We start from the raw sequence: 27,678 nt of genomic DNA, 5'->3' as shown, positions 1-27,678 counted from the left end.
TTTGGGAGACAGACCAGCAGACTGTGTACAAGACTGAGGTATAACCAGCAGTTGTGATGCGTGCAAGAGTTGAGAAGATTGTGTGCTTATTTTCCCAGACAACTTCATGCTGGTAACCGCTGGCTCTGTGTCCACTTTGACAACGCACTTCATCCTGCTGCCTCCAGGAGGCGAGAGACGGTGCTTCAACCTAAAAACGTACCTTAACTTTGTCTTCGTGGTACAACCGCTTAAATTGTACGCTGTGTTTTCTGCGCATTCACAGAGAAATAATGATTCATTAGAACACACAAAGGAGACATTAATTAAAAGGGGTTTCTGGGATTCTGGGGACGTCTATGCAAGTTGGCAGCACAGACTACAGTTGCCTCACACTGTCTCAGATCAGGTCAACAACACTCAGACCAAGTCAATCTTGATACCAAAATTGAGTTTTGCCACTGGTTTTGCCAAGGACACTCCATCATTGAACCTCTCTTCGAAACGGGTGCATGGCAAGTCGTAACAATCAGGCAAAATACAGAAAAGGAAATAGAAAGAAGAAACAAAAAATAGAGCTAGATAAAAATACTCTGCCAACCCATCAGTAGACAGGGAGCAAAAGAAAAAAAAAAACACTACTGAAACCCACCAATGATCGTCATGGGGTAGTTTAAGTCCATCAATGATGAGTGAGGTACAGTTGTAAATCCCGCCAGTGACAGGTGGGGCAGAGATTGAGGCCCACCCGATGAATAATGGGATGAGTCGCAGTCAAATCCATCTACATCCTTCCTCCTTGGCTCTCTAAAAAGGCTCAGGAGTCACAGCTATCACTCTCTTCCTCAAGCTATCCCTCCAACCTCCACCCCCTTGATTCGCTCTTTCATTATCTCCACGGCAAGAAGGGACAGAAATGGGTGGAGGAAAAAAAAGAAAAGGAGGAGAGTGGAGAGGTCTGAAGAGGTTTTCAAATCCAGTGAAGCCTGTCATATTACAAAAACATGTCGCTTTAAACTAAATGTGAAATATCAGTAATTGAAGCCATAAATCCACTGTTGTGTTTCCCCTCACCTCCCCCCTTTCTCTCTCCCTCCCTCCCTCCGCCCGGCCCTCCCTTGCTCTCTTTATTTTTGTAACGGTGCTTTTGATGAGCGGTAAATTGGAAATTATTTTGTGTTGTAATGCTGCCCTGAAACGTCTTCCCATTACCATGTGTCAGTCAGCACTGACAGTGAAATTACTCAACTGTCAATCTGGCTATCAAAAGAGGCTGGTGGGGGTTGTTTGTGGAGGTGGGAGGGGGGGTTATGCAAGTAGTTAGAGACTGATCAATAAAGAGATGGTTATAGAGGAGGCGAGGGGGGGGGCAGAAAGAAGATGAAGGCAAGGTGTGGTGGTCCGTTCTAATACTTCTGTTGCGATTGAATACATCAAAGCTGTTGTGGAATTTAGCTGTCACTACAACCCTCCTCCTGAATGTTCTTATTGCTCTCTCTCTGTGTGTGTGTGTGTGTGCTTAGCATGGGTGCCATTACAGATACAGGCACCATCTCGCGAGGGCAGCAGCAAATTAACCATAATTGCAGATAAGGCGCAATAAGAGGGAGAAATGTATAGAATCAAGCAAATGGAATAATTCCTTTGTATGGCAATAATTTACGGTCGACCAAGGTCCCCGAAACCTTGCTTAGATTCTCTTCTGCTGCGTCCCAAGAATGTGTGTGTGTGTGTGTGTGTGTGTATGTCGCAGAGAGCACAGCTGTGTTTTTGTTAGCATGTGTGACAACATTTGCAGTGATATAGCTTGGAAATAACAAGCTAGATGAAGTATTACCTCCAGACTATGATCATTATAAAACAAATATCCACCAATATAAAGAAAAAAGTGTTATTTTTTTAAATTGTAGTTGATTCTCCACAGAATACTCTTCATTCAATACAGCTACTCACTAAAAAAATATCTGGTCAAAATTTATTACATTCTAACGATGGATAAGCTATTGTTTTCAATAAAAAGGAGGGCAAATTGCAACTGGAAGCAATGGCCTCACCTGCATCCCTGCATGTTGTACAATAGTTCACGAATGTTCTACTATTATTACTGCTGCAGTGTGTGCGTTGTTGTGATGTGTGTCGGTAATGACTGGTGTGTTGAGAGGGTCTGCGGTATATAGGGAGAGAGAGAGAGAGAGATAGAGGGAGAGAGGAGAGTGAGAACTCCTTTATTGCTCAATGCTAAATTAATTGCACCAATTATTCACGGAGAGAGTTGTCTAGTGGCGGCCTTCGGGGGGCGAGGCCCTGACCGCTCTCCCTCATTTTTAATTGGCTGTCCTGTTGAATAATTGATTGGAGCAAATGTGAAATGGATGGGAAGGTCCAAGTGTCTTTCATCACAACGGGCTGGCCGCTCTGACAGCCGGCCACAAACAAACTCTGCTGCTGTACGCAATAAACAAACCACATGCAGCTGAATTCAGCCTGGCCACTGCATCGGGGTTAGTATAGCAGATATGGCTCCTGTACAGGACACTGCCCTCTCAAAACCCAACAAGAAGCACAACGCCAGTAAAACCGACACTCAAGGAGGGAGGGGGTGTGGGGGAGCAGAAAACAATTTGTATCACCGTGCAAATGGTGAGGCGAGTAAACTGAGCTGAAATAATCTGAATTGGCAACTGAACAGTTTTCATGTTAGTGACTCAGACCAAAGTGTGGAAAGGGGATTTCAGGTAAAGGACTGACTCAAAGTCACGACAGGGTTCATGGGAAATGTAGTCCTGACACACACCAGCAAATAACAAGACCTCTGGTGTGACACAAAGTGTATCACAGCATCACAAGTCATTTGACTGTATGTATACTGATTCTAAAATACTAAAAGCTCCACCTTAAATACACAGTTACACTGTCATCCCTTTCTTTGAGCTGATGCTCACATTGAGCAACAAGGACACGTTATGATCACACTAGTAAAACAAGCCCCGAACAAAATAATTCATTTTCATGTTCTTCTGCGCCTTATGAGCCTTATGTTATTGATTGTTATAGTTTAGTATAGCTCTGCATTAAAAAGTAACTCTGTAGCACAAGTAAAATCAAATAACTGGACGAATGTTTAATATATAAATGTGTCATTCATCATTTTATACACCCCTGTGGGGCGGGGGTGGGGGGGGGGGTCTGTCTTACATAAACACATTACACACACATTCTTACATGTGCCTCATCCACAAACACACACACACCCACACAATCCCCTCGGTAATCAAAGGCTATTAACTCCCGGTGCTTTCGCAACAAAACAGATGTAAGATTCATGAGTCCCTGCCCGTGACTGTTGTCTTTGCCACAGGCTAGTAAAGAAACAATTAGTGCAGAGCTGGCCTCACTGTCCGCCACAATCAATAGTCCCTGATGGTCTTCTAAGCCTATTGACCGAGGCCCGTTCCTCTCCATGACCCCTCATCTGTAGCGCCGACAGCAGCTTCAGACCACCTATCTGGACCTTGGGAGAGGGTTAGCGGGTTAAACAAGGCCCGATCCATGCAAACAAGCCTTTCTTAATATTGTTTGCCTCGGCCTGCATTTGTATGCATGAGGTGTAGTGGAAGGTTACCATGTGTACCATGTTACCAGCTATTTAGCTTGACAGAAAAGTTCAAACGTAAGGGTGCACGTCATACAAAAGGATCAAAATAATGAAAGTCGCACATGGATGGCTTTTTGAAGAGGAAAGAAAATTTATTTTGTTGATCAATGAATGTTTTACGTTGCTATTATCACCAAATGGGATTATAATATAACAGCTTTGCTCCTGTCAAAGGTCGCAGAAGCCTGGGGGTTATAAAAGAGGGACTGTGATGGTCTGAATCTCTGGATCGACTTGGAAAATGACTGAGTAGCTTCACCCTCAACAGGTAAAAAATATTGTATTTTACTATTTCTCAAACTAAACAAACTGCAGGGCTGTGAAGAAAACACATCCTAGGTTCACTTGTGTGTATCGTTGTTGCATACACCATCTTGTACCAATCATCCCACTTAACAGCAGCCTTAGTGGCACCGAGGCAATCTGCTGATGTTAAAGTAATTGTCTGAGTTTGTGTTTGTGTCCTGACAAAACCCTCCTCCTTCCTTGCATCTAAGAACATCTGGACCGGTCCTACTTGCTGCTGTCCTTCTGGGACAAGCTTCTCCTCCATGCAGCCTGCTCAGGAGGAGGAGGAGGAGGAAAGGCAACGAAGATAGAAGGGAGGGACAGGTTGAGGCGGAAAAAGTGGAGCAGCTGTAAGGATGAAGGGGTGGGCAGCGGTGAACAGGTGTCACTCCCACTGACGGGCTGCTGCTGTGGCCCCCACCCTGACCCACCGCCCCACCTGCACACCCACGCAGGGTAGCGGGGGTATGGTGGTTAGGAGAGCACCCATCCCTCACCTATTCCTAGCCCTACGCCTACCTTCCTCCTCTTCCTCAGATGGCACCCAAGCCTTAGCTCAATCTGGCTGCTGAGCTCACAGATTGACACAGAAACACGCATATGTGTGCTCATTAGTGCACACAACTCCCGGAACATATTCATAAGTGTGCCAATATGAGCATGCATGGGAATGAGCTTGTGAATGTATGCAAGCTAACACACAAGCAAACACCTTTGCTCTGCTAAAGTACTCGTTTTCTTTGCACTGTACTCTTATCAGATCAAGCTGCACAACCTGTATCTGCAAAACTACTACAAAACTGAATTATAACGTTTTTTGTTACATTTATAATTATGCATACTGGCATGCTAGTGTACTAGCTCTAAACAAAGATGAATGACAGCCTATAATTTTTGAAGTGTTGCATCTTTACATTGAAAACCACCAGCTCAGATTTGGTGGGAAAATCAACGAGGTAACATTACAGCACAAAACTGGACGTGGCCGCTTTTAGGGTTGTTGGCAATGGCAGACTCTCACAGGACTGAAAGGGACACAGAAAAAATAGAGTATTTGCAATGTATATATCATCTTTAGCAAACAACAAAGAATGATTGATTAACTAATTATTTAGTCTATTAATGTCAAAGCTCAAGGCGGTATTTTGAAATTGCTTGTTGTGTCCAATCAGCTGTCCAAAAGTAAAAAGTATTCAAAAAGCAGCAAATCCCAACTTCTTTGTAGTTACAATTGATGTTGGGTGTAAATATATATATATAGTATTTAGTTCATTATAGTATTTTCTTTTACTTTTGTTTCAATACATTTTTAATAAATTAGATGTATATAAGATTTAATTTTTCAAGGTTGCTTATTTAAACTTTTTATCGGTTCTTTTCCTTTCCCATCGTGGGCTCAATACATTTTATCTAATTGTATAAAAAACCGTTGTCCATTATTTTTTGGACAAATAATTAATTGCTTAGTAGACTAATTGTGTCAGCTCTAAGACAAAGCTATAAAATAACCTTTGATCAAATCAGAAGAAATATGGTTATATTATGAGGAGTCACGAACACAAACACTGCTTTTATAATAAGATACTTGTGATTATGACCACTGCCACAGTCGTTTGTTCATAGTAATCAAGCAAAAATGTCAGACATAACTAAGCAGTAATAAACTGATTTTTAACAATATGACACGCAACTTCAAGAGGACTGAAAAGGGCCCTCTCCCTAGTAAGTCAGTCAGTCAACATACAAATCTATTGATCCATTTACAACCCATCTCTTCCTATATCTGTCTAACCATCTATCTGTGTCCAATCATCAATGCCCTTACAGCCGTCATCACTTTACACCGGTGGCGTTACAAGACAGTGCAGCTAGAGGGATGGAGGAAAGTGCAGGTGTGTGTATAAAGCCCACCCCCCCACCTCTCTGCCCTCATCCCTCCTCCACTTCCCTCCCTCCGTTGCCGTGGTGAGGAGGGCAGTAATTACTCTGGTGTCAGCGTTGCTGGGTGCGACTCCTCCCCCGGCAAGGGGCGGCGGGCATCCATAACCCATCGTCCTGCCACGGGGTAAACGCCGGGCCATCCATCACGCACCCACTTGACAAATACCTTCCATAATAGAAGTTTATTTTTATGGGAGGCTGAATCAAGGACTTTCCCATGCATACAAAAACGTGTCAGAATTATTTATGGCTTGTGCTGAGACGCACAATATGTCATATCAAAGTCCCATCCCGCTTGCCGGCGCTGCTGCAAGCTGCCGGCGCTTGGCCTGTCGATATCTCCGCTCGCTATCAATAATGTGGAACACCGCCACGATAAGCCTCAGGATTCGGAGGTCATACTCGACACACAAACACACACATGGGGGCTGACAGACACACACACACACACACACAGGCATCACATGCATACAGAGACAGTACATGCAAAAAACACATGATGATATACATAGATGTGTTAAAATGCATATCAAACCAAGGCAAACATTTTTGTGCGCTCACGAAAGACTCACTCATACGCAGACAGCAATGAAAAAACACACAGTAGAGAACATAAATTCATACCTAAGCCCACGTTCCCTCATGTAATGTTCTTAGCAATGAAAACAAACATGTTTTTGCACTCGCCCATAAAAACATAAAAAATACCAGTCTCTGCATGAATCAAGTGAGTTTTTCCTTTAACAGTTTATTTTCTTTACCCTAAGTTCCACCCCCAAGAATAAAACAATTACCCAAACAAAGATGTTCACAAAGCTGAACCTGACCCGCTGTGTGGCGAGCAGGACCGGGGATCGCCATGTGTCAGTCAAAATCACCGCCAAGGTCGGACGAAAACAAAACGGTTTGGAGACGAGGGAGCGAGGCTGATCTCTTCGCTATGCTTTTGTGTATGTGTGTAAAGTGTGTACGTACGTCCGCGCAGTGTAGAATAATCTTCGACGGTACGAATGAAAAAAGAAAAACATAACAACTTAAAGGAAATCCCTACACTGCAGCTAGAAAATCTGAGAGCTGTCAGTCAGCATGAGTGGCAACCCCTTCCGCCCAGAGAAACGGCAATAAATTGGGTTTCCTGATAAGGCCCCGGCATCACCAGCACAATGTCTGACCAAAAAAAAAAAAGGAAAAAGAAAAAAATGAGCTGCTTTTCCGTAGGCCACTTGAGTGCTGTCAATCAACGTGACTGGCAGGCTCACATGTCGCCAGTGGAGAGAGCAATGGAGGGAAAAAATAGATTAATGTACAGAAGAAGGAGCGGTGAGAGAGGGAGAGGGAGGAGAAGAGAGAGACAGCATTAAGCCTGGCTGGGAGAAAATGAATAAATATGATAAATATGATAATTGAAATGATGAGATTTTGGTACTTGGTATTGGATTCCGCTATGTGCCCAAAGGGATTAGTCCTTCATTCACTGTCATTTCCAGCCTTTCTGTCCCCTATACACACACACACACACACACACACACACCAAAAAAACACTGAGCGCCCACTCATGCATACACGCATGCAACATACATACATTAAACAAAAAGCTCTAATTCTACCAGGTGGGTTGCTGTATGTGTAAAACTCTGAGGTAGCAGGAGGCGATAAACCTAAAAGTAGCCATCTACAAACCTGCCGACAAAGTAAAAAAATATACGAAAAACAATGTCGGTAGCAGCAGGAGAACTTTGTCCTGTGAAGACAGAAGATGTATGGCTCAGGGGAGATAGTAGCAACAGTAAATGATTACCTTTTTACAAACTGGGCCTTTGTAATAAAATGCGTAGGGGGGAGTATTATCAATTCAGCCGCCCGGTGAAGATAGCATTTCTGAAGCCACGGTGAGGCTGATCACTATCTAGAGAGGAGCCTGAATCTGTATTCCTCACCGCGAGTCCAGGAGGGAGAGGGGTCTGAGACCTGTTCGTGTGTGTGTGTGTGTGTGTGTGTGTGTGTGTGTTCATGTGTGTTGCACTGAGAGAGACATCCGTTAAGGCCTCTTACGCCTGCAGGCCCAGCCGTGACAGAACCAAGATCTATTTTCCTACACCCACAAACAGAAAGACATGCAAGAGTGTGTGTGTTTGTGTGCATTCGCAGAAACACATCAATGCACATGAAATCTTTTGTGCGTGAAAACATACACACTTACTCCTTGGGGCAAAGAACTATAAGATTGGAGATGAAGTTCTGTGTGAAACTGTGGGTGTGTGTGTATGCATCTTTATACAGTTTGTGTGTGTGTGTGTGTGTGTGTGTGTGTGTACGCAAAGATGAGATTCTCCGTTAGATGTCTGATTCTGGGGAAAGACACTGACAGATGACATGCACACACTCTCTCAAACAACACACTTGTCTGATAGCAGTCAAACAGGAGAAGAAGACAACGCAGAAGACAGGCCGGCAAACAGATAGAGAGACAGATAGCGTGGCAGATTCAGCTGCAGGCCCAGAGTCACATCACTCACTCTCAGCACACACAAACACATCCACCCAAATGGTAACACATCATATCGCGCCCAAACGCACGGCACCACAAGAAAGAGGCAGAAAGTGTGCTAATGTACTGAGGAGAGTAGTGTGGGGCAGTGTCGCCCAGGACATTAATGCACGCCACTGAATTGTGGGATATTTATATGAAGCAGGGTGACCAGTGATGTGACTCTGTCCTTTATGCGTGTGTGTGTGTGTGTTTGTGTGCATGCATGTCTGTTTTAAAGCATCACACACACTGCTGCAACGTGCAAAAACCCTCACTCTTGTAATCAGAGTTCGCTGAATTCAAACAATGTAAATCAGTCCCCTCTATGCTTAATGGTTGAATTAGTGCATGAAAGTGCAAAATTTTCATTTGTTAGTAAATAATTATTAATGGAAATTGTCATAACCCTGATGACATCATCAGGGTTATCTTCGCCTGGGCTGTACTTAAGATCTGCACATCTCTGCCAGCTATCTAAATTTTGACTATTCTTTTTTAATGTGTCTCTCGCAGGTCCCCAGGCGCTGTGGAAGTGCAACACTAAATCACTGGAATACCCCTTTAAAACTGCAGCCAGTGAAGCCAAAGCTAACTGCATTGTAAGATATTACAGAAGGTAAGTAGGGAAATATTGACCCTTGAAATGATCCTTACTACTTAAGAAGTATCCAAGTTAACAAGTTAAATTCAGCGTTTTATATAATGATTAATGTACGTTAGAATTAAATATAGGACTTGTTTCACAACTGACTTGATTTCAGTGAAGGTTTATGGATCCACGGCTTGGTCAATTAAGCCAGAATCCAAATATTTTTGGTTGAACATCTAACACTAAAAGTAAGAGTTAAAGTCTGTTCTAATATGCTTCACTGTCATATTGAGATAACTATAAGGCAATTTGATGTTGTAAGACACTTGTGGCCCTGCGGTCCTCAAATCATTTTTCCATTACATTCGTTTGGCAGCCGCTTTTGTTCAAAGCGACTTATGACAACAAAGTAAGTAAATTAATAAAGTAAAATAGACAGGTCCTCCAAGCTAATCAGCCAACCCAAGCACACACTGAGGATCCAGCAGCTTCCCAAACTCTGATCTCTATTTTCAAATACAGTGGCCCGTTCAGATCCTTATCTCAACAAATACATAGCACAGAGCCCTGCTATAGAAATACAAAAGTTTTTCCCCTCTCTCCATCCTCCTTCTTCTCTTTTTCCCTTTTTTTCACAGGTGTCAGAAGAGATTTCATGGCCTGTGCGTATGTGTGAATTTGCCACACCCCTTTTGAGTGCTCATTTACCCTTTTAGGTTTAATCTCTCCGTGAGTGGCTTTCCTCGCCCTTTAATTAGGCTATGGGGAGTCGACACCAACACGAAACACACACTTCGAGACACGCACGCACGGCTATTTCTTGCTACCACACACACACACACACATATATATGTACACACACTCTTAAAGTGCTGCAGAAACAGTCCCAGACTTGAGACACGCTTTGCTAAGACAGTCCTCATCGGCCCTCGGTGGGCCTCTTTCATTCTCTGGCTCCCCTCAGCTGCACCAGTCACCAAGACAGGACCAAGAAAAAGGGAGGGAGAGTAAGAAAATAGGGAAAAAGTGAAATATTCTGTAGCTGTGAGAGGACAGAAAGAGGTGCCGGTGGTGAAGGCATTCATCTCTGAACTTTTTCTGCTTCAAATCTATTTGTCAAGTTAAAGCTGCATTAAGCCACATCAGATTTTGGCAGACCCAAGTGGCAGCAGGAGATAGATGTTTGAATTTTTTAAAGTTTAGGAACTTCACTGCCCATAAATTTTCTAATAAGATTTGGGTGATATGTGCAGTCATTGAACCCAAATAATATGGTGACAAAAAAATCTTCACAAGAGATCAGGCCAGACATTCTCTTATGTTAATGAGGTGCTTGACTTTCACTCATTAGATTCATTACTAAGTCTGCAATTTAGGCGGAAGGCATACATGAAACTCTTGCTCCGCAGTCTGTCCATAAAATCCTTGTATTTTTAATTGTGCTGGTTTCACAGTAAAAGACAGATAGTAAATCTTTGCTCTCTTGATTGTCACGGAGAAGGCGAATTAGTTCGCCTTCTCCGTCTGTTCTCCGTCAAGTGTATTTCTTAAAAAAAAACCTGTACCAATGCAAACTTAACACTGAAACTACTCTCTTCCACTTTATCTCTGTTTCTTCTTGTTCTCCAAACAGACCGCAGATTTACCCAAACAAAACTGGACACTAAAGAGGAAAATACAATAACAGCAGCAGTGATAGTGGCTTGTTATGCTGGAAATAAGAGGGCACTTAATTGGGGTCTGATAGTCTAATAGGCAGCCCCTCTGATTACCAACTCTGCACATTGGCTTAAATTAGCCCACTGATGAGCAGCCAGGGGATTCAATTATGCTGGGGGAGAAATAAGGGGCCCTAATAGGCCACTGTATCAGGAAACATGGGACTGGGCTGGGCTAAAGTGCTGGTAATTGGTTGTTTAGTTGGGAAAGTTGAGCCTGTTAGTAATTAGAGATTCTGAGACGTTTGTAGAGCCACCAAACGGACGACACACGGAGGCTAGAGAGCCGAAGGAGGAAGACAAGGGTCCTTGGCACAGTAAAAGGGGCAAAGGTCGTGGTGGAGATCTCAGAAGCGCACTTCAGCCAATGAGGGTGTAGATCAGGGAAAATACGCTGGTACTATACAAGCTGTGTTGACTCAGTAAAGGTCAAGATGGGGCAAGCCTGGCTGAAGTGATCAGCAGTCTGGCCCTATCTCACAACCTGCTCACCCTAACAATTTCTGCTTTTCTTACATACATCTTTTCGCTTTTCTTTTTAACTCAACTTTCTCATCAATAACTACTTCTTTCTTTCTTTCTGTCTTGCTTCTTTGTCTTAGACAGCTTAGCTGTTAGCTGTAGCTGGATATGTACAGTGCGTCTGAACTGAGGGAGAAGGAGGATTGAATTATGGATGAGGCTTTATAGGAGCCGGCGGCCTGTCTGGTCCCATATTCACTGTCCCATACAGGAGGAACAGCCCTGCCCGCGAGCATCCCCACCACATGTCACTCACAGGAGGTGTTTGTGTGTGTCTATGTGTGCGCTTCTGTCTAAGTACTCTATGTTCATATGAAAGCATACTCTAGGGGTCCGACAAATGTCACTGCAAACATACAGCAAACATTTTTCTTTTCATCTATTGATTAAAGAGAAAGATGTTACGCATTTGATGTGCTGATGCATTATGAACGATCTAAAAATGCCAAAAAAGTAGTAGTTTATATAAAGATTTACATGGTAAATAAATGGTGTAGTGCATCCAAACAAAAACTGCCCCAGGAGCTTTCCAGGAAAAGCGGCCTCTGTCTTTAAGGTTGTTCATTAACTACTTAAACCAGTTCAGAAAATTACGAATTGCAAGCTAAATTTCATCAATATGTGTGGTTAGAACACTATGTACTGTTTTTCTCCTTCTGCTGCCACTGAACATCCGACTTTCTATGTCCCAAATGCCACAATCAGAATGAAGCATTACATTAAAAACCTATGCAGACTGAACAATTTTATCCTGTCGTCCTGCTGCATCACACTGTGCGACTGTTACCGGCTGTGCCCTACATAAGCCATCTGCAACTTTTTTAGAATAGTGCAACATAAGCAAGCGCCTAACATAACTGTGCCATTGCAACACCGGGGAACATATATCAAGTATCATCAATCTGCCTCAAATCCTGTGACAGCGACAGAACTTGTCCAGAGGCTCAGACAGAGGCAGAGGTTGACCCAGTCTGTCAATGACACTACACTTCCAGCCATCATTCACAGTTTGAAAAAAATCGAGCTGTGATGGCCTAAAGGTAGCAAAAACACAATGTAGACATTACTTCACATTCAGAGCAGCCGGAAACCGACTGCTGCTACGTCTCCTCTCTGATTGGATGGGACTTGTCAGTCAAGCCTCTGTATGGCCACCAAACGGCTGAGAGGAGGCACTCGGATTGGTGCCAGGAGGAAAGGAAGGGAATGGAAGAAGAGGATGAAACAAAAGGCCGTTTGTTGTGGCTGATGTGTGATAAATACAGCCGGTTGGGGGAGTTTTCACGCTCATTGGAGCAGGTCATTATTCAGGAATTGCTGCTTGCTCGGCCCAGACCGGCCCTATGTTGGTTTACTGAGACGCATGCAACCGTCGGTGTGCATTTTCCCCTAAACCGCTTATCCCAACCCCCCGAAACACACCCCTTGTAGCATGTCTCCCAGGGAACACTGGCATTGAACAGCTGCTTCTCAACTATAATACCTCAACATGTGGAGCGTGTGGACGGAGAGAGGTAGATATTAAACACAGAGCAGCCAGCGTGTCCAAAAAAGGGACATTTAAGGGTGGGATGAAGGGGCAGAAGAGGAACACAGAGTTATAAGTTCAAAACAATTCACTTCAGTCCTCAAAGTGAGGACCACATGCAGCTGAAAGGTGTTCCTCCACGTGGGAATTCGCCAATTAACACCCGACCCTGGCTTGAGCTCATCTTCAAGTTCATACATGCAGGCTTGCAGAGGTTGCTTTGTGTGGTCGGGAAAATTAGATATGATGGCGACAGAATAACAAACAGGGGCACAAAAACAGAAAGTGATGTAAAAACAGTGCTGTGACTAGCTGTGACTGGCTCCTTCTATTTATGTTTAAGGCCATAGTCACCGGGTGTTGAGAAACATTCACAGGTGGACTTCAGAAAAGTGCATATGATGTGTTTTCTATGTGGGATTGCTTTGATGGTTTTAACTTAAACGGCAACAGCTCAGTCATAGTTTGCTCTCTTCTTTTTTGGCTTCCCATAAAACCAGCAAATCCCTCGTTTATGAATTTGTAAGATCCGATTCTGAATAACAAAATCCATGCTGTGACAGCATCAGCACAATGAGGGTGTGTTAATCAGATTTTACATCGTACCGAACAGAATGACTTTTTTCATTAATGCCTATCATGTGAATGCAACATAAGGAAGGTGACACAAAGACGCAGGTTCATCACTAGCGCTGACGACTTGATGTCCTATAGGTGTTTTTCAAAGAACTGTGATGCATTGTGTTTTCTTTTCACATATTTTCCCACGTAGAAACGTGTCACATATAACACATTGTTATTAGAAACAGATGTTGATTTTATCGCCGGTGTCTGTGGCTTCTTTCACAACGTCGACACAGTGTCATATGCGCTGGGATACCAGGACACATTTGCATGACATACACACCTGTCCTTCACGATCCAACACACCGTTGTAACACAATACGCAAGTAAAACTCAGGAGAGTAATGTTTCATTACATGATGAACAGAAGGTGAAAGCGAGGGAGGGGAGCCGTGGAGGCACACAGATGCATAACTTAAGTAAAAGCCATCCAAACCCATATTTGTTTACAGATTTGTTTAATAAGGAAAAATATATGCAAACAAATGAATTTGCCTGTGGTTGTAACTGTGTATTAAGATCATCACTTACAAGGCCAGGTCTCCTCTAGCCCTCTACAGTAGCCATCCATCATGCATTATTAAGGAAAATAGAATCTGCATAAAGCAGCAACAATGCCTTGAAGAAGTTTATTTATTTATTTGTTTTATCTTTTTAGGCACTAAGCAGCAGATCCAAGTACTCCGTAGCTGTGAGCTAATTACAAAGCATTTGATCTCTATGCCCCCAAGATGTGCAATTATAACCTTGGCGGAAAATTAGGGAAATATTTCACAATTAAAAATAGTGCGATGAAGATCCTCTGACACAGCTAATGGCGACATCTCACCTGCATGCGTGTGTGTGTGTGTGAGCGTAACATCGTTTTTGGTTTTGAACAGGACAGGACGCTGATTTAACAAAGCCATTGCCCTGCAACCACAGCTGACCTCGCTGGAGGGATATAGCAAAGAAAGAAGGAAATATACCATTTCCGAAAGCGTCTTCAGTCATAGTGTACTTGCAGCATTTTAACTAGAAAGAAAGTTCTAGTAGAGGGGTAATTTAGCAAAGTCGCAGCACTCTGAGCTACCTGTAGCTCTAGTTCTACTGCAGTGCTATCTATGCTGAGATCACACAGGCACCGCCACTTTTTTCTGGTATATCTCTCTGCAGATCGCACAAAGAAGACAATTGTCATTACCATTTTAATAAAATGTGTCCTATCAGCAACATTTTCCCCTCACACATCTAACCTCCTTTTTCCTTCTTTTCCCTCTCTAATTCTAATCATCATTCCCCTCCATCACTTGCTGGGTCTAATTCCCTCTCTTCCTTCGTTTGCAAAGGACCTCTGCTTTCATCCTTGAGAAGGGCTTTAATTCGAAGTGCGACGCTGAATAAAGAAGGGAAGACAGAGAAAGGGGTGGGGGCAGAGAGAGAGTGATATAGAAAGACGGAGCAGCAGCGGAGACGTTCGGGTGTCAATCAATCCGGCGCGAGGGGCTGCAAGGGCCCGTGACTAGGGTGCGTTTGATCTGTGTCTTTCAAAGGGGGAACAGCGGGAAGGGCCATCACAGATGATTTGCCTCTCACTGCTGGCCCTGGTGCCACTCTGACAGAGAGCAATCACAAGCAGGTTAATTCAACATCTACCTTCTTAATCTTTTTTTCCCCTGTCTCTTTCTTTTGGTCTCGTTCTGTCTACTTAGATGAAACACTGCTCTTTCCACTACCACCCCCACCTCCATCTTCCCTCTTTTGAAAGAGGGAGAGATCACAAGTGTACTTTCAGTGCCTTTTCAAACCACCTATAGTTTGATTGCTTTGGTCTTAATCAAGTAGAGAGGGTTGTCGATTTTCTGCATTCCTGCAGTGGTTTATTTACACGTCGCTACAATGAAGTACACTTTTGAGCAAACCGTATTGCATCAGCAAAAGCAAAGTGGGATCAGATAATTTCTCCCTGGAAATTGGTGCCATAAAGAATTTTCTTCTAGGGCAAGAAAGACCATCAGCTGCATTTTTGGAGCTTTTCTCTTGCTGTCATTCTTTGGGTTCATATCTGTGGTGTGGTGTGAGCAGAATATGAATCAGAGCATCAAGATGACATCTTGAAAACATGCTGCTTAACTTGACTGAAAGAGGAGGATATGTTTCCTCCAGATGACTGAAAGACGACCTTCGCTCACAAAACCGGAAAACTGAAACCCACAACGCACGTTGCTTGCTATAGCTGGGTGGAATCGCAGTCGGATCATAACCACCTTTAAGATGATGCCACATAGAAAGAAAGCACCTTCTTTATTTCGTATAACTGTTATGTATGTGGCTTAACACAAGAGGGACAACAAAATGAATCTGTGAGGCTTTTTGACCAAAGGTCAGCCATGCATAAGGACAAACAGAGGTGAGGGAAATCCAGGGGTGAAAGGGTAAGAAGAAGAGTAAAGGTGTACTTTGACTTCAGGTGAGAGGGTACAGAGAATATGGAACAGGTGTTTGTAAGAAGCGAGGGTGGAAAGGTTCTGCACGGAGGTTAGAACATGGAAGTCAAGGAGATCAAGACAGAAGTTGGTCCCTGAATGCAAAGAATAGGAATTATAGCAAGAATAGCCTGTTTGAAGAATTCAAAGAAATAAACTTAAGAGTCAGCACAAAGACACAACTCAAATCCATTCAGTTTCAATAGGAAGTAAACCATGGTGCCACTAGAATGCAGCCATTTTCCAGTAATGTCTCTGCCTGGCCTTTTTCCCATGAGCTCCCCTCCAAATCTACTGCCTTTATTTAAGGTCAAAGGGATAACAGGATAAAGGCTGTCCTCTCTGCTCCTCTGAAGGACAAGCACTCTGCCGATTGGATTTGGTGGCCTTCAAGGACAAAGGAAGAACACTGTGATACAAAGGAACCAATAGAGGAGGAACAAGATTTCATCTGTCTCTATGGCCTGAGTGATTGGCAGGGATGGATAGGCCAGCAATCTGAGTGCTGCCTCTTTGTGGCTGGGTGCCCTCCATCAACATTGAATGGCAAGACTTGATCCAGCGAAAAAACACACTAAAGGACTCTGGAAGATCTGACCTGTGTGGAATAATAGGAGCCTGGGAAGGGTTGCAGGGGTAGCCAGGTGATTTAATTCAGTGGAATGATTTCAGATGTTGATTTGTCTGTGGGTATATACTGTATGTGTGTAGACGTGCGTGTGCAGTAGAATGCAGACCATTATAGGGACAAGTTAGTAACTGGAAGGTGGTGTGGTTCAAACGCCTGAAAGAGCAGAAAAATAGTGGACATAATATATGTTCTCAGCCATTAACGTGCCCTCGGGCAAGGGGCAGCCCAGAGATTTACTATGGCACTTCATAAAGTTGGGGGGACTCAAAGAAACAGATTAAAAAATAAAGGTCAAAATTGACACAGCAAGAGATACAGGAATAGACATCCTGACTTTTAGACCCTAGTATGGTCAAAGCTCCAGAAATGCTGGATCCTACACATCTCATAATGAAACTCAATCAGATCTTTTGTTAGACCTTCCTTGACTGGACTTTCAAATTCCACACCTTCAATTTGTGATGCAGGCTTTCTGTTGACCCAAGTGGAGATACTGATTTAAAGCACTGAGGTGTGACACAGATGAAGTGCATTCTTTAACTCATACCCTAAACCTTCCACCACTCAACCAGATCTTTGCTAATCTGGTCACAGCGCTCAGCCGAGAAACACTTTGTTTTATATCTCTTTATTTTGTTATAAAAATTAGAGCCTCCTCAAGTAAGAATTGCTTACCTGCGTGTAGATAGGCGAGGTCTGGATTCTCAATATCAGGGTGGTTTTCCTTCAGGTGGTTGCGGAACTCCATGGGAGAGTTGGTGGCATAGTTACATTTGGGACAGTTGTACATCTTCACGCCCTCGTGCTTGCCCGTATGGAGAATGTGCTTCCGGATGTTCTCAGCACAGTTGGATCTAAGGGAGACAAACAAATATAAAAGGCCTCATTCCTTTTTGGAATTAAAAAAAAAAGAAAAAGATTAAAAGATGAGAGTCATGGGGGAGAAAACACAAGATAAACACTTGGCAACGATCCCAAGAAAGGTTTGCTGTACTAACATTTTATTTTGTTGCAGTGATGACACACACACGCATACATACACACACACAAGAAACTCAAGCTGGGCTTTGGAGCTGAGGGAGCAGCCATGTTTGGACAGACTCTCAAAGCATCCATTGCCTAAATACACCTCTGTGAAACATGCCCACCACTACCAATGACTAAAGACAGCTTTAGTCACAAACAGAGGAACACAAGTTATTACACACACAATATTTACATCCTGCAAATTCTTTGATTTTCTATAACGCTCTTACATATCTCATAGATATTTTCTTTCCCTACAGCTGTTCATGTTGAGTGTGTAATGGGAGCTGGGAGCAGTGGGTGACGCTGAAGACATCCGTTATGCATTATGTATCTTTTTCAACTGTATGAAAGGTGGTGCATGTGTGTGCGAGAGTTTGTGGGTCTTTGAGCTGGTCAGATAGGGCAGGCTAAGCAGCGTGCTATTGCAGGTTGTAGGATGTAATGATGTCAACTCAGAGAGTCAACACACAACCCTCTGCTGATTAATGATGCTGCCCGACCTGCTCCCAGGCTCTATCTAAACCTGCTCATGGACACACACACAAAACACAATGGGCAAGACAAACATGCACATACATACATACAGGCATGAACAAACCTTACTTTACACCAAAATGAAAATTTTAATCTCTAACATGACTTCACAGGTGCAAATATACAGCTCTGACTCCATACACATCACTGCACACACACACACGTGCACAAGGGAGCACACACATAATGCATCATGCAAGCAAGCATGTGCAGTGTAAAACACAGTTTCATACACACACATAAACACACACCATCATGTGTTGATGGATGGGGCACTCGTGCTCAGTTTGGACCTGACATTCTCGGACAGTATAATACGCAATTACTCTCCCTTATCACCTTGGCCGGGACAATAAAGCCTCACAGTGCCATAGCTCACACCAGCCAAGGAGAGAATTTGTTTTCACTTTTGGAGAGACACCTCTCTCCATCATGGGGGCCACAGTCCAGCCCGACTCCACTGGGGCCTAAAAAAAAAAAAAAAACTATAGCGGGCCTACTGCGGGTTCAGTGGGGGCTCTTCACAGAACTATACAACTACAGTAGTTTGGGATGCCATGTTCTCAACAAAAGAAAAACGAAATGTCTGTTTTACCAGATCATAGATGAATATAACACCATATAACTCAGCATGCACTTCATGAAAGCTTTTACATTTGCTTTGTGTCAGAGAGGCTCTCATTCCTGGCTTACAGGAAGTGATGTATTTGGATATCTGGTCTGTTTGAAATGAAAAATAACCAGGTAGTTGGCGTGAGCACTGACAGTTACAAGACAAAGTGAACAGACAAGTGAAAGAGGGCCAGCTATGAACCTACAAAAAAACAAGGAAATGATTCCACAATACTGGCTACACTTCACAAACGGTACAAATACACCAGCCTTTATATCTAAAATGTAAAGAATGTGCTGCTGATAATGACCCTCAGCAAAGGCCTGACATGAAAACTAAAGATTTTCTTGTAGGTTTATACCAGTGTGAAGTCTTAAGAATGTGAAGAGTTTGAAGAATTTGAAGCCAGATTGACTTTTACTGACAGCGCACAAATATGTACTGTAACCCTTAGTATATAAGCGCATTCTCAATCATTTATCCAGCAAATTGGAACACATTGTTGTAATTACTTTATCAGCCATCACTAGCAAAATTACAACAGGTTCACCGACAAATCATGGCCACATCTGTTGACTGTTCTTCTGCATAATGGAAAAAGATATATTTAAGAATTTAGACTGCCACATGCCGATGAATTACAGTAAATCATGCTGCTAAAGAATGCATTTACTGCTAAAAGTGAACTAATTTCTTATTCGAAAAGCGGGAGCATAAATAGATAAAATTTGAAGCGGAGCTAAAAGGTTCTAAAGAGAGCGCGGGTGGATTCCTAGGGGGGCCATGCTATCTCTCAGATATGGTAATAGCGTAATTGTCATATTAAAACAACACAACGTGCGTTTAGGAGTCAGCAGGTGTCACAGTTAGTGAAAGCCCACACCAGCCCTCCTACTATACACTGTATTAATTAGTCCAACACTGTTTCAGCTTCCTCCCCCATCTATGCACTCACCATGGGAATCAGCTATACTGATGCTCAACAGATACATCACCCCTTCTCTGCCTCTTTCAGTCTCTCCGTCTGTCTCCCCTTTATTTTAGCCATTTCCATATTCCTCCTCCCGAACGAGTGCATGGTAATGGGAGAGGTGTAATTGAGAGGGGCTTCGTTAGAGGAGATTTAAATGTGTTTCTTTGTGTGTGTTAAGAGTTGGGAGGGGGTATTTGGATCATTGGTGCTATTTGGATCTTATTCTGCCAAGGAGGCCGGGTTATCATCATTAATGTCTCCCCCATCTCCTACAGCTCTCCCTTCACTTTACAAGGTCACAAACCTTTCTGGCATTGACAGTAAGTGTGTCATCCTCAAAGCCGCCATCGCCTCGAATTGAAACTTTATTCTAACAGGTAGATTGAAAAAGGAATGCTGCAGCATTCAATAAACAATAATAGCCCCAGAAGGATGGTAACGTGGCACGAGTCAGAGGCTACATATCAATTAGGCCATTTAAGATGCAACTGTGACTTTAATGAGAAAAAAAGGAAAAAAAAAAAACCCTCCTCATTGTGAACAACAGAAATGATTCCTTAAACACTGAATTAAAGAAGTTTTGCAGCTTGCATAAATAGCTGGAGAATAGTCAAGTAGACATCATTAATTGACAGCCCAGGACTCCCAGTGCAATATCATTAGAATATTTTTACCACTATTCCCCAACTATAATTATCCCCCTCTATTATCTATCTCTGTCTGAATAGGAGATGAGTGGCATTTGATAGATCATTCACTCCCTGCTCATTTACATGCATTTGAGGAGCAGCCTTGATGGAGATCGCATTCTATCAAGAGGGAACCATAGATGTCGTCCAGAACATTTAATATGGATATTTTAATTGTGAAAATCAGATGTATACCTGTAAAAAAGACGCATACTTTCTGTGAGCAAGAGCTGTCAGTCACACAAGTGCTTCATTTGCCTCAGAACTAAATATGTATTTACAACTGAATCATATTCATTTCATAAGCCCGGCTTACATTGAAAGGTCAAACGTGCTAACTCATCTAGTAGCTCCTTATCGTGGTCAGGCCACCAGAGATGTCAGGGTTTTAAACATGTATTCAGTGTGTAAAAGCAAGGCGGAGGCAAGACCCCTCGCAGCTGTCTGAGGCCCCCACATTCAATTCCTCATCCTCACATTAGTACGCCAGCGGGGCGTTCCCCCAACCTCCCTCCTCCTCCCACCTTGCCCCCCGCCCCCGCCCTCTGGACCTCCCAGAACCCCTGGGGCCACCAAAATGTTAATTGGGTTTCTAATTTACTGTTTCATTTGCTACTATCTGTAATGATCATTAAGTATCAGTGCAGGAACAATGGGAGCGAGAACATTTGGCTCCTTCTATGCACAGTATCTTTCTGATACTGTGTTTAGTCAAGTCTAATGCTCTATTATGGGACCAAAATTTGCCCTGAGGTCAAAAAAAATCAGCCAATTTACATGATTAACTTATTCTTTACATACAGTTTCAATACTTAAAGCCTCTGATCCAATACGACTGAGTTTAATGAGAAATTTGGATAGGATTCAACAAATGCAAGATGGTGTCGTCTTTATCCTACAGCCTTGGGTTTCATTCCTGGGTCCTCAGCTTAATGTCCCATGAGGTGCAAAATTTCTGTCATTGCAAGAATGGAATTCGGGGGAAAAAACAACAAATTCTTGCAGTTTGCAAATTTAATATAGAGTGTGATCAGTTCCAGTCTAAGAAGAGTAAGAACTCTCTAGCCATGCTACGGCTCTGTGAGGATGTACTTACCAACATGCACACAGTGACGATGCAAACAAGCTGATTCCTGTTTACAGCATTCACCATCTTACTTGAGCATGTTAGTATTGCAATAGTTTTTTCTAATAAGCACTTAAAGCAACAGTGTGTATGATTTAGGGGCATCCAGCAGTGAGGTTGCAGATTGTAACTAACTTAAGTGTTTGGTTTGTCCATTCTGGGCTACTGTAGAAACATGATGACGCAACATGGCAGACTCCTTGGAAAATGTCCTGCTGTTTCTGCAGATAAAAAACGAGCTCATTCTAAGATAATGAAAACACAACTATACTTGTTTTCAGGTGATTCTATGATATTGACAACATAAGTGTGAGTAATGGGAAGATCATTAATTTTGCAGGTTGCGGGTCAAAAAACTTGGGACTTGGGAAAAATACAAATTTGACCTGATGATGACTAGATGGAAAGTGGGGGTGGGGGGTGGGGATGTGGATTTCAAACAGAAATCCACATGTCGAGGAGTTATTGAGCAAGACATTCAACCACAGGTTGCTCCCCAGCCGCTGGGGATGCACAAGGCAGTGCACTGCTATTTACCAGTCCCAAGCCCGGATAAATGCAGAGGGTTGCTTCAATAAGGGCATCCGCAGTTCAACAACAATAAAAAAATTGATTTCCATTTGGTGTTGGATGCAGTGCCAGCGAGATGGAAACTGTGATCCACTGTGGTGATCCCAATTCGGGAGCAGCCAAAAGAAGATTCTGGCCTACAAACATTGTAGTTGAACTCAAAAGACCTCTACTAAAGGACGATTATTAAAGAAGCAGCCTTCTTCTGCAGTTAAATGACACCTGCGATTATAGAAATCTTCAAAGCATCTTTTATGTATCTTAAATCAAAGAGTATCAGTTAAAAACCACTATACACTTGTCGATCCTTAACTGCTACAGTCAAGAGATACTTTATAGTAACTTAAGTTACAAGGTGAGATAATCTTCTGATAATTTCAAAATAATAGCCTGACTACAATTATTACTTCTCGGCATTTCATTTTTTCTAAGTTGGACTGCATACAAAAGACTTGAAATGAGCCGAGCACTTCAGCGCAGCGGAGCAGGTGTAGCAAGCTGCCGAAATGACTTTGTCACAGAGGGGAAAAAACGAATGAAGAGTACATCTAAAACCAATGATGGGTTTGAGATCATTCCCTTTCACACTCTTCTGCCACAATCTGACGAGGAAGCACAGGATGAGAGAGAGAAAGACAGAGAGAGATGGAGGCAGAAGGAGAGAGAGAGGGAGGCAGAAGGAGAGAGAGAGGGAGAGAGGGAGGGAGAGAGAGAGAGAGATGGAGATGTGCAACGCCAGCCAAAACTTTTTCAATTTCACCGACAATTTCCTGTGTAATTACTGATGTGGTATGATGGTGTTTTAATGACAGGGACCTGCCAGTGACAGTGACATTGTGTGTATGTGTGTGAGAGAGTGTGTGTGTGTATGTGTGTTGGGGGAGATCTAGCTCAGCCTGTTGATGATGGCAGAGTGATGAGATGGAGCCGTGCTGTGGAGATTAGACCTGTCTGCCCTCCACCTCTCCCACCCACCCTTCACATACAAACTCGCACACACACTCACACACAAAGCCTCTAGCATTAACACCCCCCCCCCACCCCCCCCCCAAAACTACCCTGCAATGCCACCTGCTATCTCACCATCACACTCACTCACTTATACACCCCCCACAGCTCCTCCTACCCCCCACCTATCAACCCCCTGATCATCAGTGCCATGGTGGCAACCATCAGCGCCACCAACCGTGGGCGGGTCAATGAGCCGGTACCTGTAGTCGCACCAGGGGCAGCGGTACGGTTTCTCCCCAGTGTGAACACGTTTGTGCCGCGATAGGTGGGACTGCGTGGTGGAGGCGAAGCTGCAGAGCTTACATTTGAAGGGTCTTTCGCCTGTGGGGTGGAGGGGGTGAAAAGATAAGAGACAGACCATGGTGATGACCGAGATGACATAAATATTTTCACTGACAAACACTCATAGACGGATAAATGTACAGACCAACGTACAAGGGTACACCTGACACAGTTTGGCTTTGGCTTCATAAATTCAAATTTCAGACTTTTTAAGTTCTTCACAATGCTGTGTGGGATTCAGATTTTCCTGACACCACAGAGCCATTTATAGTTCTTACTCTACTGTATAATTACAAAAGCTACTTTTCTAAAGAAAGTACAAGCATGCTCGTTTACTCTGAAAACTGCAGGTGAAAAGACTGTAAACAAGTTGAAAATGTCTAAAAAACTGTATGGGCAGTTCAGTTTTAGTCTAAGCTCTCTCAATCTAACTGAAAGAGTTGGTGTCTGTTGAAGAATTGAAATCACTTGAAGTGTAATTGCTGAAATCATTTGAAATTTCCGCTTACTTTAACCCCTTGAGTAAGTTATTTGTCTGTTTGTATGTGAACACTGAAAGTAGTTGAAATAATAGTTGAGGATTAAGAGCTGAAAGCAAATGTCAAGTGACGTGTAAGAGATAAAAGCAGTTGAACTACCGTTTGAAGAGTAAGACATGAACAAATAACAGTTGAACTGTACACGGAGAAAGATTAAGTGTCAGATACAGTATAGTTGAAGTGTGTTAATGTTGTGATCTCGCCCCAGTAGTATGCCTCTATAACTTCTCGACCATCTAAATGATGAGTAAGACTTTCATGGAAGGTGATTAGATATGACATAATTACAGGGATAGGGGCTTGATTCTAACTTGCAAGGCCATGCAAGACATCACCTTACAAAGAAATGGCAGAACAGATATCTGTATTGTTCCCTGGGAGCTTTGTATTTAATAGTTTATTTTATTGTAATTATTATTTTATTTTAAATGGCAAACCAGAGTAGTGAGGGAGTATTTTACTCAACAGCTTCAGGGATGTCAGTGTTTAAACCTGCAATAAAACCTCACTCTGCATTAAGGAGCTGATAACCTTAACATGGCATTCGATTGACTCTCGCAGTGTTCAGTGTTTGCAAAAATACCTCTTCACTGACATTTCCATACTGACAAGAGCAACGTTAGACACTTACTCTTGATACGTTCTGGGCATTTAAGTGGAATAACGGCACAATGTTGTTTTCAGACAACTTGAACCACAAACATATTGACATTAGCAGCGGCCTTTAAGAATTTGTCTCCGTCAAACTCTGACAGGAAAGCACTGGCGGACAGGACGGTCCCTTCATATGCAGCTGCATGACAACAGATTTGAATATGCAGCCAAATCTGTGGAACTGACACATGTCAACACAGGAGAGGAGGACAGAAATTGGAGGTTTTTGGGGGAAATGGCAGAGAAACTGGGAAGCAAACAAAATGAATTATGAAAACCTAAATGAATATTTATAACAGGATTCTTGATCCTTGGGCGCCTGCCAGACAACGGTTAAGAACAGTATTTGTTTCACTATCCCAATTTCCAAAAAAGCACTTGTTATTGACAGCCTATCTGAAAAATGCAATTTCCCTAAGCGACAGAATGACATGGTGAAATGATAACTGAAATTAAAAATCTCAGATTCAGTCAGCCATACTGGTACACATGCCTATCACTGACAGCAGCATGTCACACTGATGTGCCTGTGTGTGTGTGTGTGTGTGTGTGTGTGTGTGTGTGTGTGTGTGTGTGTGTGTGTGTGTGAGAGAGAGAGAGACAGACAGACAGCAAACAGTTGCTAAAACTATGTGAAAAAAAAAATGTGGCTGTTCAGATCTCAAAGTGTCAGTCACCGTCCGAGCTTTTGAAGGTCCACAGATACAACAGTCAGTGTGTGTCCTTCGAATAGTTTTCGGCATGAGTTCAGCGTGTGTGTGTTGCTGCTTACCTGTGTGTTGGCGCCTGTGTTTGGTGAGGGCGTGTCTGGTGCCTCCAGCAAAACCACACAGGTCACACAGATAAGATTTCTCTCCTATAGAGACAGATTGAGAGAAGAAGAAAAGGAAGGGAAAAGCATTAGGGCAAAAATGACATGAAGACATAGCAGAAAAAGGGAGAAGCAGCGAGAACGTGAGAAAGAAAAAACAAGAACAATTTGTTATATTTACAATCATATAGGTTTTGAACCACCAAAAGGTAAACTAGGAGAAAAAGGCAAACTCAACCATCTAAACTGCCCATTGTAAGCATCCATCAGTCATCACAGTCCAAACCCAGCTGATCATCTAACCACTGGTGTAACTTGCCCCATAGGACTTTGCTTGTGATGTTGCTGTGATGCCAGATCTCAAAAATTGCTTTGACTACAATGTTATGGTAACTAATAGAAACAATGGCTGCAGCTATAAAAATAAGACCCAAGTTGTAAGAAACCAAAACTATCTTTTAACAGGACGATGGCAACATTGACGCTTTCCAATCACACAGGAGTATTCACACTAACCTGAAAACCAACGTAAAGCTAAAACTGCAAAAAGACATCAAGGGACATTGAGGCGTTCACTTCAAATTGAGCTTAATGAACTAAATTAAATTAGAAAACATATTTTTTTCATATGTATGAAGTGTGTAATGTATTAACCTATGTGTTGATGTGCCTTTGGATCGAGCATATTATGAGACACTGCAAATGCAAATGTCACCAATATTAAAATAAACTTCTACTACTGGTGGAGTATGTGACACTACCCAATTCATGACATTAGTCTTATGTCAGTTGTTCTCCCGCTGTTTGCCTCAGCTAAATATGGCTCAGTGTAATTTTAAAGTTGCATCAACGTTAATCAAAAACAAACAGAATTAAAAAGTAAAATTACAACCTCCTGGAATCCTCCGAATGAGTGAAACTGCTCTTCAATCAAAACTACTGCTGAGGTGCCACTGAGCAAGGAAGTGAGAGCTCAGGCGAAGACAAAGAAGAAGGAAATATTGCGTTAATGGATTGGCAGAAATGTGCAAAGAAGGAGAAAGGCACAAACCGAGGAAAGGAAAAGACAGACTGAACAGATGAGCAGCGGGTCTAGTTGGCTAACAGATGAGCCAAGCAGAAGTCACAGATCACTAGTGTATATCCATCAGAGCTCTCACAGCTAACTAATTCCTCCAATCAGATGGATCCGTGTAAATATGTCAAATGGGGGACGGGAAATTGCCAGTGTGGTTTATTGACTGTGATAAAATCTGAAAAGCACCGCTGAACATAATTACATACTTGTCAGAGCCATAAAAATTAGCTTTATTATCAATGGGATGGTTTTGTACAACTTCATTTGGGGGCGATGCCTTCCAGATGGGGAGCGTGGAGAGCTTTTTTACACTCCTCCTCTCTCCCCTGCATCTGGCTCTGTCATTAACAGCATGATGGTCTCGCTCTCTCTCTTTCTACCTCTCTCTCTCTCTCTCTCTGTCTCTGCCATTGCACACAGGCAGTCACACAATCCTGCGCACACACACAGCAACATTTGTGATAAGACTCACTCAGGGAAACACACGCACATGCGCATGCACATATACAAACACATTTATAGAATGTACACAGATGTGCATGCAAATGTGCGCACAGACACACACCTAGAGGCAGATATTCCCACACACAGACACACAAATCAAACTGCATGCGGTGTGCCAGTAACACATTTCCACACATGTGCATGTTGTGTACGGGCACATACATGGAAACACTGTCGGTACCACACATTTCACTTAAATATTCATCTAAATGCTGATGTTGAACTCCGGCTCTCGCCACACACTGATAACACATTTGGGTGACTCTTCCAGCTGGGCCTCAGTGGTGCTCTGCTCCTCTTCTGCACAGATAGCAGCTTTCACTGAGTCCGCAGAGACAAAGCAGCCTCAAGTTTCTTCTATTACACCCATTTAAAGGCACTCGACTGTGAGAAGAGTTTTAATGCAGTGCCACTTAGAGGGGAGAAAAACAGCCTTAAAAAGGTGCATTTGTTAGCCAGTTCTTACAGGTCCACTTTTCAATCCCAGTGTAAGAGGCCTTTAAAGGAACAATGCTCTCATATACTGTCTGATGTCGCCCTTTACATTTACTGTTCTCAATACCTGATGTCTGATGCTCCTGCACAAACTGTCACAGAATGTGAAAATGTACTACAGAAAATACAAAAATATTTCATAATCTTCATTGCAACGGTATTTTGTATAGATTAAATGCAATATAAACTATATCAGCAGAAATGTGGGAAGAAGACATCCCAGTGATCTCTGACAAGCAGAAATACTGCAGCAACTTAGCAACAATCACAGCTAAAGTTTGAAAAATCAAAACTGTCGTC

The 27,678-nt window shown here is 42.8% G+C and overlaps 1 protein-coding gene across 1 annotated transcript in view; it reads right to left on the bottom strand.

The window, feature by feature from the left end:
* The window catches only part of znf407 (zinc finger protein 407), a 141,862-nt gene that overhangs the window by 23,125 nt on the left and 91,059 nt on the right, over window positions 1-27,678 (bottom strand). Inside the window, exons 7-9 of the mRNA XM_041942545.1 lie at window positions 25,263-25,346; window positions 23,216-23,336; window positions 17,146-17,324 (exon numbers count right to left, since the gene is read on the bottom strand). Coding sequence (XP_041798479.1) covers window positions 17,146-17,324; window positions 23,216-23,336; window positions 25,263-25,346 — 384 coding nt within the window. The remainder of the gene's footprint in view (window positions 1-17,145; window positions 17,325-23,215; window positions 23,337-25,262; window positions 25,347-27,678) is intronic.

Source organism: Chelmon rostratus, chromosome 8, assembly GCF_017976325.1.
Source record: "Chelmon rostratus isolate fCheRos1 chromosome 8, fCheRos1.pri, whole genome shotgun sequence".
NCBI lineage: Eukaryota > Metazoa > Chordata > Actinopteri > Chaetodontiformes > Chaetodontidae > Chelmon > Chelmon rostratus.
This window is presented reverse-complemented; position numbering and strand designations above follow the sequence as displayed.